The sequence below is a fragment of the Podarcis raffonei genome, chromosome Z (genome assembly GCF_027172205.1).
Source record: "Podarcis raffonei isolate rPodRaf1 chromosome Z, rPodRaf1.pri, whole genome shotgun sequence".
Lineage (NCBI taxonomy): Eukaryota > Metazoa > Chordata > Lepidosauria > Squamata > Lacertidae > Podarcis > Podarcis raffonei.
In genome coordinates this window covers 1,642,383-1,654,769 of record NC_070621.1, presented here as the reverse complement: position 1 = coordinate 1,654,769, position 12,387 = coordinate 1,642,383, and the positions used below count along the sequence as shown (strand labels likewise).

At 45.0% G+C, this 12,387-nt stretch overlaps 1 protein-coding gene across 6 annotated transcripts in view; it reads right to left on the bottom strand.

Annotated features, from left to right (window-relative positions):
* Positions 1 to 12,387, bottom strand: part of DENND1A (DENN domain containing 1A) — a 260,719-nt gene that overhangs the window by 117,078 nt on the left and 131,254 nt on the right. For all 6 annotated transcript variants that reach the window (XR_008328483.1, XM_053373721.1, XM_053373722.1 and 3 more), the window contains one exon: positions 272 to 341. Coding sequence is in view for 4 of the 6 variants with exons in the window: in XM_053373721.1 (XP_053229696.1) it covers positions 272 to 341 (70 nt within the window). In the remaining 2 variants the exon portion in view is untranslated. The remainder of the gene's footprint in view (positions 1 to 271; positions 342 to 12,387) is intronic.

The following is a 12,387-nucleotide window of genomic DNA, read 5'->3' as shown; positions in this document are numbered from 1 at the left end:
ATATGAACCTCCTATGAGAAATCCCCACGTTTGTATATTAGTTGGAAAAGCATAAAGAGAGGTTGATGAACTGGGCAAAATTTTAGTCTTCTTTGCTGGGGAAGCAGGAAGTGTGATTTTGTTACTTACCTATAGTTTTCAAGATATGGCCATTTCCTGTGTGAGTGAGCCCAAGATATAAAACATCACATTTGAACAGAGCCTCAGGTTTGGCCTAACAATGTTTTAAAGGTTCTCTCACCCAGCCAGTCACACAATTCTCCACAGTTACCTGGTCCTTTGCTGTATAGTCTGCCAAGATGTTGAGCAGTTTATAGAAGACTTCAAACCACGGAAGATAACTAAAAAGAAAGGAGAAAAAGAAAAGCACAGGATTAAGTTTTTCAAAACATTTTAAGAAAAACTTGTTTCACTTTGCAGAGTGACCTCAACAAATGTAAAACTGCTATAGTGCTTGTGCAACACAGAGGCTCCTTTGCCAGGGCTCTGGCACCGTCACTGCTCTCTCTGTTCCCTTGAAGGTTTGCTGGTGTAAGATCCACTGTGGCAGGGAGAGATGAATAAACCCAGTTCTTCCCACCAGCAATGCATCTTCCAGGGAAACGCCAACCCCACTAAAACAAGGGCTGCCACTGCTGTGTGCTGCAAGATCACTTTAATGGAGTTTTGTGGTTTTGAGGTCAGCTGGATTATTTTAAAAACTCTTCCAAGAATTCTGCTAAAACCATAATGGTGGACGAGGAAACTACAAGAATGCCTTTGCCTCTCGCTGCCAGGGGAAACGGGGAACTGAACCACACCGCAAGTGATGAGGACCACAGCTCCTCCGCAGCCCAGCTGCCTTGGCAGAGGAGTCAGTGCTCTGACCGTCAGGCCACAGTAATAAATGAAGTGAGATGCAGAAGACGTGACAGATAAGGGGAATAGCACACTAATGCTAACATCTGCCAGCAGCTTGCAAAGGCTACCGTAAAACTTAAGTACCTTATCAACCCTGCACTGATAAAGAACTTAAACTTTTCACATTCTACGACAGAATTATCACATCTGTTGATACATTCTGAGCAACTCCAGGAGCTGTTGTTCACTGGCAGCTTGAGAGACAATTACTACTTTGGAACAGAAATTCTGAGTTTGGCATCAGAATGTAAACATTCCAGGGGGATTAAGAGGGGGTGATAAAGTTCCACTTCCTATTTCTTAGTCTCATAAACCTCAATGGAGTTAAGAGCCACCACAAGAGCTCGAGAAAGAGAGAGGGCCTCCTTGGAGCAGCCGCCTCGCTCACAGATTAAGAAGAAATCTGGTAAACACACCCAAGCAGGAAAGAGAGGGAGGCACACTGGAGTGCTTGGTGCAAGAGCTGCTTTGCTTCTCATCTTTTTGAGCAGCCCCAGGGAAGACTTAACTGAATTATGCTAGAGACAGGCTTGGGTCCTTGTCCATAGATGTTGCTTCGAAGTCTGCACTTATTCACTGAAAATTATACACCGCCTTTCAATCTTTTTTGGGGGGGGTGGATTTAAAGAAACATACAACCGATCAAATCGTACTATACACACAATATTGCAACAACAAACAATTCCTCCAAATGGAAGGGTGGGAATATAAATTTAATAAATGCTTTAATAATGAACAGCAAAATCTTTCAAACAATTAAGATTACAGGGCTGAATTTTACAAGTCAAATCTTGGGTTTTTAAAGAAAGATTTCTGTTTTCCTTACTTGTTGCCTGCACGCACGCGCGCACACACACACACACACACACACACACAGAGAGAGAGAGAGAGAGAGAGAGAGAGAGAGAGAGAGAGAGAGAGAACACACACACCTCTTCTCTAAAATGGGATGCCCAAATTTAATGAGCAGTTACGCTATTCAAGGCAAAGCCTTCAAGCAGAACGAAGATTCAGGGCTGAGAACTACTTTTAGCATCAGCACTTGTGTGAAGTCCACTGTCCTCCACCACGCCACAGAGCCAGAACTAAGCTGCCCAGGTGCTGGCAACTCTTTGAAACTAAGGCAAGTACAGTCAAGCCTCAGTTCCCAAACACTTCCATTTTGGAATGTTTCGGCTCCTGAGTGCCAAAAACCTGGAAGTGATCCGGTTTCCGAATGTGTTTTCGAAGCCGGTTGCCCAACATGGTTTCTGTGGGAATGTAGGAAGCTACTGCAGCCAATCAGAAGCCACGCCTTGGCTGTCAAACATTTCGGATGCCGAATGGGCTTCTGGAATGGATTACGTTCGACAACTGAGGTTTGACTGTATAATCTTTAGCACCCTGAGGACAGTGCTGTGTGTCTTGCAGCACAAACAATACAATGAAAAGGAGGAGTTAAGAGGGAGAATTCCCAGCCGAGAATGAAAGGAACTGGCCTGGGAGGGAGGGAGGGGCCTGGCTGACTCCAGCAAGAAAAGCTGAGGCTGCTGAACAGACTCTTCGGCTGGGGTCTTCTTGTTGGGTCTGAAGGGTTGTTGCTGTTGGTTTCTTGTCAGTTTTAGATTTTGTTGTGCTTTGTGTGGAAATTGTTCAGCCTAGTTGTGTACTTTTAATGTTTTATTTATATCTATTTCTGCTATGCTGTTGTTGTTTGGTCATTTAGTTGTGTCCGACTCTTCGTGACCCCCTGGACCAGAGCACACCAGGCCCTCCTGTCTTCCGCTGCCTCCCGCAGTTTGGTCAAACTCATGTTCGCAGCTTCAAGAACACGGTCCCACCATCTCATCCTCTGTCGTCCCCTTCTCCTTGTGCCCTCCATCTTCCCCAACTTCAGGTTCTTTTCCAGGGAGTCTTCTCTTCTCATGAGGTGGCCAAAGTATCGGAGCCTCAGCTTCAGGATGCTGTAGTTATGAATTTTTTTTTCATTTTGTAAGTTGCTTTGAGCCTGGTTTCAATTGTGGAATGGCGTCATACAAATGAAATTATGTATGTATGTATATATGTATGTATGTACGTATGTACGCATGCATGTAGTTTTTATTATGGGCACTTATAAGCACAGAAGTGAAGAAACAGTGTGCATAAAACAGTGTTGACAGAACTCAGTACTTTGAGATGCTGCCCCTTCCCCTGGTCCAGGGAGTTTGGAGCTCTAAGGGAGATGTTGCTTTAGCAATGGAGCAGCTTAGACCTTGGGATTTTATACAGGAGGAGGAGGAGGCTCCCCCCCTCCCTGGGTCTCAATCAGGTCCACAATCGGGACAAGTGTTTCTATGCCCTTTGGAACAGTTTCCCCTTCAGCTAGTCAGGCCCTTCAGTAGCAACTCTGCTCTTCCTGCCAGGGGCACCGTCTCCTCTGCTCCTATGGTGCTATGGAAAGCAGGGAAGGGGGGATGTCTTGAGAGCCAGGCAGTGTGGTGACCTCCAGTCCTGGATAAGGGATGCCAAGATCCACTGACTCATCAGAATCACCAACAGTGTGGAGATCTGCTAATGATTCCTGCTCCCCAACCTCAAGGAGATTCCATGTATACCTTTGTTCAGTTCAGTTCGTAAGTTTACTGTTTTAGCCAAAGGCCATGACAAACCTGTAGCAAACGTACTACTAAAACAGTACAGAGCATACAGCCATAATACGCGCTACCATCCATGATGAAAGAGAGAGAGGTGACCAGAGGAACCAACAAACTCAAATCCAGCAGGACTTAATACTGGCAACCCTAAGCAGGGGGATCCACTGAATGTGCAAAAAAGCAAAGGGCTACTGGGAAATGATATGTAATGATTATTTTATATATATATATATATATATATATATATATATATATATATATATATATATATTAAGATAATGTTTATCAAAAAACCAGAAGCCTTTTTTCTTGGAATAATAGGTGATGAATTACCAAGGAAATTAAGGAGATTGTTTATGTATGCTACTACAACCGCTAGAATATTATTTGCCCAGAAATGGAAAGAAGGAGAGGTCCCAATGAAAGAAGAATGGATAACGAAAATTATAGACTATGCTGAAATGGCTAAACTTACTCAGGCATCAAGACGAGAAGAAATTCAATCGAGAAAGGGAAAAATATATAGACTATTTTAAGGAACACTGTAAGCATGCTAAAACATTAGCAGGATTGATGTAACATTTATGAAGTAATTTTTTTAACTAGGTTTAAAAATATTTGGAAATTAAATGGAAAAAGTAATTATATGCAAGGAAAAAGAAATGATTTTTTTGGAAACCGGGGGGAGGGGGAAGTCAAACAAATGAATATGGTGTTATTTTGAATGGGAAATTGTTGTTATATTGTAAAAATTTAAAATAAAGTATTTTAAAAAATGATTTCTGGTTGCAGCTAATATTAATAATAATAATATATTATTTATACCCCGCCCATCTGGCTGGGTTTCCCAGGGAATCCGTGTGCTTGGTGTTTTGTAGTCTGAAAAGTTGCATCACGGCAGCGGAGCCCTTTCAGGCACCCAGGCTACCTGGGGAATAGAACAGGATCTTGCAAAGATGAGGGACATTCCACTTTCAGAAAAACGGGGACGTTGCAATTTCAAACAGGCAGTTTATTAACAAAACAGCCAACAGAAATACTGGCAAGCACAGAAGGACGAAAGCCAGAATATTTGATAAAAGGTTTAGATGTGCAGCCTATGGTTTTCTCTAAGGTATAGGTATCAAACGTACCAGAGTACGTCTTTGGGGAGCTGGGCTCAGTTTGCTAAGCAACTGTGTACCATCAGCTCCCTTTCCTCTAAATAGGCTCTTGCAACCGCCAGAGAGTTCCCAGGGGCCTGTCTTGCCCTTTCATCGGGGGAGAGAACGCAGCAGACGTTCTGCCTTGAGCAGTTATCTGGAGACAAGGGCCAATTTCAATGCACCAGGAAGCCTCGCGGGGGTGTGTGTGTGTCTTTCTGCCAGCTTCTTCATGCCCAGTCAGAATTCAGGGTAAAAAACTAACCTCCAAATTGACTCAAATTATGATAGCACAATATAGATTCCCCTCAATTAATGTGGCAAGGATAACCAATCCCATGCTATCGTGTGCACAAGTGAGATGCTGTTTCAGAAATATTTTTGCAAGAGACGAAACACTAATGTATCCCACTCTGCCACTCATAAGCTATTCAATTTTATCTTGTGGTTTAGTTTTGTTTAATCTGCGAGGATTTCATCTAGAAGCATTTGAATCCAAGCCTATGCTTGATTCTCTTGACCAGACTAACTTCCAGAAACAATTTAAAAGCATTTCTCGCTTTCTGCCCACCCAAGCAAAGCTCAGTTTGCCCCACAGAAGCAGAGCAAAAGTGTAGACAGTGTTAGTGGCTGCAGAATCCCAACTTTCACATAACTTGGATTGCACTCTTTTAAAACAGGTTTCAAGCCCCTGTGGCTGCAGATATATGTCTGAAAGAATATGGCCAATGCCTGCTGAACTTTCAGAAGCCAGAAAGCACAGAAGAAGATTCCAAGTGATACTAGGAGGGAGATACATAGCTGTTTATGAGGAAAGGCAAGATGCAGAAAATTGTGCAGAAAAGTAAAAATGTAAAGCAAGACATGTCAAGCGTGTGTGTGTGTGTGTGTGTGTGTGTGTCTGTGTCTGTGTGTACAAGCACACGCATGTGGAAAGCTGGTCAATTTGCATAGGTTTGTGCAAGTCACAGAATCTAGCTCTTCTGGATGCAGAGTTTGGAGAGCTTAAGAGTTGGATAGAACCATTTCAGTGCAAAGGGTTGAACAGCCCTGGGTTTAGGGCACAGAGATCAACGGACTTGACAGATGACACAGAGAGAATGCAGAGGGAACGTCCCCAGCCTGACCACTTGGAATACTTGACTAGGGAAGGAAGAGACTTTCTCTCCACTTTCAGCAACGTCTACACACAGTGTAAATCTCAGCGCAGCAGCATTTTCAGGTGTGCCAACCTAGCCTTGCCTGCCATGGCAAGTAAGATACATAGGGGACACCAACTTGCCCCCTGCTGCAATGGAAGCCAAAGTGCCTCACCCAACAACTACTGTTAATACATTTATTTAAAAAACACACAAAAACATCTGGCAATCTGTAATTGAATGAGGAATTTGGTTAGGGTTTTTTGCTGTTTGTTTTTGTTTTTAATCTTCAGGCTAAAATGCTTTCAGGACAGATGGGCAGCTGATCTTACAGAGGAATTCCATGTGAAACATTCAAGAACCGCTACACAGTGAGGATATGATAAAATGCTTGTTGCATGCCTCAGTTCAACATGAATAATGCCCCTCACCACAAGCTGCACACCAGGGTCCCTCGCTGGTGGATCCCCAAGCCATCAGACAGAGCTACAGGTCTGCCTCTGTTTTGGCTTGGTGACCCTGACGGAATTGACCATGTCAAACCACAACCGCCGGCTGCCAGGTTTCCTTTCCTTGCTCCCATTCACACACTGCCTAACAAACTTTAAAGTCCAGCTGACCAGGGGACCAGCGGGGGGGGGGGGGAGAGAGAGAGAAAATTTATCTTGGGAAAAGCAGCTTGTCAGACTTACTTTGCATTTCCCCCTTTCAGAACACAGAGGCTGGATTTATAACCACAACACCCTGCACCGCATGGAACTGCAATACAACCCCCCCCCCAAAAAAACCCCACTAGTAGCACGATCAGGGATTTATGGCGCATGGCTTGCTCATATTTAATTTGTAACCAAACACTTCCTCTTCCTCTTAGCTACCTCAGAACTTTTGATTAACTCTTGTTTTCGAAGGTCAGAGGTTAAACAAAGGAAGGGAAGCACTCTATGCTGAAATTGCCCAGAGCTCTGTCACAAAATGGGGGCTGGAAGAACAATCCTGCTCAAGAAATGCTAAAGTAAGTGATACACTAGAGATTGTTCCAGACAGTTGAAGTTCAAAGACTCCAGTGGTCATAAATCAGAGCGCTACTAGAGGCCAAGAAACCTACCTACCAAGAGGTGTTCTTGCTTCTCCCACAGTGCAGTTAGTTCTTTTTGGCTAAGATACAACAGTATTGTCCAGAAATCGCAAGAAACCAACACAATCACAGCCAACTTCCAGCAGTCCATCAGTAAGCTCGTTTTGGGGCTTCTCTCTCAAGCAAGCAAGCCAGGCACGTGGCTGGAGCCAGGCCTGTCTGAAGGAAGTGTGCTTGTTTGTCTTTAAAAAGAGTGGGCACCAAAAGCCCCTGCATTTTTTTATGACCTGCCTTCTCTCCGTCGCATGAGTCTGACGCCTTCATTCAACAAGGCAGGTATCGCTACCAAGTTTTACAACTTCCAGGAGAGTAGCCATGTTTGTTAGGCTGCACTGGTGTGTGCTTGCTTTGTTTTTCTTCCTTCAACAGACTAAGAATCCTATGGCACCTTATGAGCTAGCAAACTACTGGGGGCATGAGCTACCGTGGGCAGAAGGAGGCTCTGTCAGATGCATGAAACAGACAGCGCATCTGGTGAAGTACAGTTTCACCAATAAAAATTCCACCACCATGATAATTTTTCCAGTCTCCGCTGCCAGAGGGCTCGCTGTTGTTCCACCTTCTTCTAAGTAGGCTGTGCAGAAAAACAAAGCATTGTGGGCCGGATTGCATGGCCGTTCATATGGTGAAGCTGAAACTAAGCCACCCGCAGTCAGCTTGCTTGCTGCTGCTGCTCCCCAGATGAAAATGCTGTACTGTGGCCAAGGGAGCTTCCTGCTTCCCCCACCCAGCTTCCCTCTGCGCTGGCCATGCTTACCACATGGGGAGGAAGGATCCCCACTTCATCAAGGCCCCACCTTTCCCCCCTGCCTACCAACCAGGAGGGAGTGTCTAAAAAGGGGTCCAGGTAAAGAAGCCCTTGGAACAGTTTAGAGCGCAGAAGCAAAACAGTGTTTCATCTCCAGCCAACTTGGAAGAGTGAGAAGGAGGCAGCCCACTGGCAGCCGAGCTGCACATCAGGATGGCTAAACCACAACCGTGAGAAGCAAGCACAGTGAAACCTTTCCCTTTGATCCGAAAACCTCTTAGCTCACTGAGGTGAAGAGGAGATGTTACAGGTTAGAGGAGAATAGGAAAAATAAGTTCCGGCACCCACAGCATCCCACACAAACCGCTGCTTTGCACTAAACAAAATCATGTTCACAGATCATCTTGTTCACAGATCAACGAATTGGTTAATCAGCTTGGGGAAGGGCCTTCGCTCTGTGGAAAAGCCCCTGCTTTGCATGTGGGAAGCCCAAGCTCTGCCTGAAACCTCAAAGGGCTGCTGCCGATCCGTGTGGACAACACTGAGCTGTTCAGCCCAGTAGCCTGGCTGGGAATAAGGAAGCACCCCGGGTACCACACCACAAGCAGAAAAGGCAGCACCATCTTAAGAGAAGCCCACCTAAAGAGGGCTAAAAGAAACAAAGAACCCATAGTATTGCTGTATCCAGAGACGCAGGCAGTTCTCATGACAAACCCTGTATCTTACAAAGATACGCAAGGGACAAAGGAAGGCGCAGGCGCTCATGGGTGCAGATCAGGGCAGGGGGAAATACAGCCGGAGGAGACCCATTCAGCGCCTCAGAGCAGCAAAGCTGGCCAAGGCCAGAAGCATCTGGTGTAAGTAACCAGCCAGCAATTTTTTTAAGTGTTGGGAAATGTGTATTTCGCTACTGCAAAGGGTGTAAACTTAACAATTACCTTTAGAATTATTCCAGCCACATACAATGGCCCTGGGGGGTTAATAGAAATGTCCTTTATAATTATCCTTGCGGACTTTATCAGGGAGGCTCTGGGGGGATGGGACTCCGTTTCAAAGAGTGAACTGAAAGCAAAAACCAAACCAAAACACGTGGATCATAAATGTGTCAGCAGCATTTTAAGCTGTTCCTCCATGAATGACTCTTTCAAGCTCAGAACGGCAAATAATTCCATATGCTTTGCTAGCGGAAGGTATGTGATCCATTGTTCTTCGTTAACTAATTGGACCAGACTTAATCCACCAAGATTTAGTACAAACTAATAATAATAATTTTAAAAAGATAGCCAAAGTAATAAGAATCTAAAAAATCTGTCATTAGGAAAACATACTGGAGCTAACACTTTATCTGTTACAAATGTCTGAGCTTAACTTTTATTGGAATAAAGTGCAATGGCTCCCACCAGCCACAAATTAAAAAGCTTTAAGTGCTTGCAAAGCAAACAAGGAACGTTGCAAGCCCCACAGATCAGTTGCTGAGCTCAGAGCGCACAGAGACGGGAGGCCACTGGGTCAGAAAACTCCAGGGGACACCCCCCCCCCCTTGGTTCAATGGACTATACACCAAGTGGTTAAGTCCAGCACTACCAGACACATTTTCCCTGGCTAAAATAGAGTGTGGGGCTGGCACGGCACATGGTCAGAGGGCAAGCTAGCCACTTGCATTTACACCCTGGAATTACCTCCGCTTGCACAAGTCATCTTTTGGAGGATTTTACCCCTTTGACTTATGTGGTCACGTGCTATCCACCACACACTCAACGTCACCAGGCACAAGACCTAAACTGAATCCCAAGGTGACTCTTTGCATATCATCAGCAATAAGGGAAGACAGCCACCAGCTCCCTGACGTATCTGATGGACCACTGCTGGAGACACAGCACTGGCCCGCATGGGCCTCTGGTCTGATCCAGCAACAGACCATTATACCCAGAGTTTAATCTGAGTTAGAGTTCATGGGGGGGGAAGAAACTTCAATGAGAAATGAGACAGCTGCTTTGGGTTTCGAGGAGGGGGGAGAGGAAAATGTATCTCTTTTTCCCCTTCCTTCTCATCAAAGATAAGGGAGAAATCGGCTCACATTCAAATTTCTTTCTGCATCGAAGCGGAGAGGGAAACTTGAAGGCATTTGCTTCTGACACTGTTTGGCAGGGCTTCCTGCTGAAGGAGCCCCATTGCTTTAAAGGACTTGGGGTCACCCTAACACCACAAACACACATCTTGCCATACATTATGCATGAAGTTTGTTGTGTTTATGCATTTCTCAGGCATCTAAAAGTCTGCTCATGGAGACAGAGTAGACAAGAACGCCCAGGCACATGGGTTGCACAGCATTCCAAGGGAGCACAGCAGGGGGATCTGGAGGAGCGGCTAGAGGAGGCAGGAACCTCCCAAGACGTAGCCACCATTCTGAACCCTCAGGATACAAAGGGGAAACAGAGCTGTATGGAATACCACCCCCTGTAACGGGTAAGCATTCACCCTGGCTTTATTTGCCTGGTCTACACTCCAGGCTCCGGCTTCTTGCGTCTCTGCCTTCTCCAGGCCTTGACAATACACTGCCTCTTAGCAATTGTTGAGAAATGGGTGGCTGTTATGCTGCTGCCCCATAATACGTAAAGCTCAGTAGCAGAAGACCTGCTGCGGGAAGCCTTGGACAGCTGCTGCAAGTCAGAGTAGCCAATATTGGATTGGGTGGGCTATTGGCCGGATTCAGAAGCAGGGGTTTTCATATTTCATGTAGGCAAACGACATGTATCACAAGACGAGTGGTGCATGACAGCACATCCTTAGAAGGAACATAACTATTTCAGTGTGCTGGTTTTTTAATGAACACATCACAACAGAGGATGAGGAAAAAACACTGAAGCACCGTTATACAGTTCAATGAGAACAACATTTAAATATTAGCTGATTTCTGCCAATCTTTGAAGGAGGGAGGTGGGAAACAAAAAGAGAGAGAACATTGCTCCCCCACACACCCCAAAGCCGAAGCAGCTGTTTCTTCTCACATCGAGACATTCCTAATGAGTCGAGGTTTGTATAATAAATATCCTTCCCTTTGAAATGTGAAGATTCCACCATTAACATCCCTTTGATTTTTTTCTTTTTAAAGAGCTCATTAGAATGGCAGAGAGGTAGGCATGGGATCTTCTTAATCACAGAGGCTATCTCCCAGTACCAAGCGCTCCCAAGGTCAGGTGCAACGAAGAGCGCGGTGCGAAGTATCTGCTGGGTGGGAGGCAGCAGTTGCCTCAAAGGGGGCTGGGGGTGGGAAAGATAAACCCTCCTGATCACCTGGGAAATCACAAGCCCAGGACTCAGCACCCGGTGAGCCTGTGTCCAATCTTGGAGAATCCATTTTGCAAGATTTAGAAAACCAAACCTGCTCGTTTAAATCAAAAGCAGGATAGCGGCTTGGGAGAATCACCGAGACAATGATCTTGGAAATTGTATTAAATTAATTCAATTTGGTTTGATTTGTAATGATTTGAAAAATCAATACAAATAATTGACAATAATCACTGCAATCTAGGAGTAAAGCTGCATTTTTATTCATTAACAAACTCCTCAGTATGAATTACAAACCACCATGGGTAACTTTTGCCCCAGCCCACACCGCTCAATGTACCAGACGCCATGCACAGGACAGAAAATGATGTGCGTCATGCGGTGGGGGGAGGCAGGTAGAAAGATGAAAAGAGGCAAAGCTAGTACAGTGGTACTCCGCTAGACGAATGCCCCGCTAAACGAAAAATGCGCAAGACGAAAGGGCTTTCCGATATTTTTTCCGCTTCGCAAGACGAATTTTTCTATGGGGCTGTCTCGCAAAACGATTTTTTTTCCGTGGTCTCCCCTTTTTTTTGCCTTTTCTGAAAGGCGCTAAGCTGCTTATCTGTAAATTGCCGCTTATCCGCTAATCCGCTAAAAGCCGCTAAGCCGCTTATCTGTCAAATACCGCTTATCAGCTGATCAGCTGATAAGCGGTACTCCGCAAGACGAAAATCCCTGCAAGACGAAGGCACCCGCAGAACGGATTATTTTCGTCTTGCGGGGCACCACTGTATTTTGATGCAATTTATTGTCTGTGAATTTTGCACTTTTTCAGACTAGTATAAAATTATGTGACATTTCCCTCGAGGAATACTGAAATACAGGGGAGACAAAACGAGTCCCCAGTTTGGTGGACATGTTGTTAAATGCCTCTCCACCTATTTACCCACCCACCAAATAATTATCCTGCTTCATCTGTCATTTTTTAAAATTTGCTGGTTTGTTTTCACTGCCATATTTTGCTCTGTTTCTCTCATATTGTCTCAGTGGCGTCATTAGCTTAAGCTATGCCCCTGGAAAACCACTTGCAGTCAGAGTAGACAATTACTGGGTTTGATGGACAAATCATTTGATCCAATATGAGTAGCTGGATAAGGTGGTGGTATCCTCCTGGTCCCCACATAGTCTCTCCGATTGCGTTGGACTACCCAAGTGGTCACAGGAAAGAGAAAACAACGGTACCAAGCAGCATTTAAGTGTGAAAACATTCAAACCTTTTTGTGAACTCCTAAAACCCAACAAAACCAATAGATTTAGAAGAGAGTAGGCAGATAGATAGATAGATGATAGATGATAGATAGATAGATAGATAGATAGATAGATAGATAGATGGGCAGTGGAAGACAGGAGTGCCTGGCTTGCTCTGGTCCATGGGGTC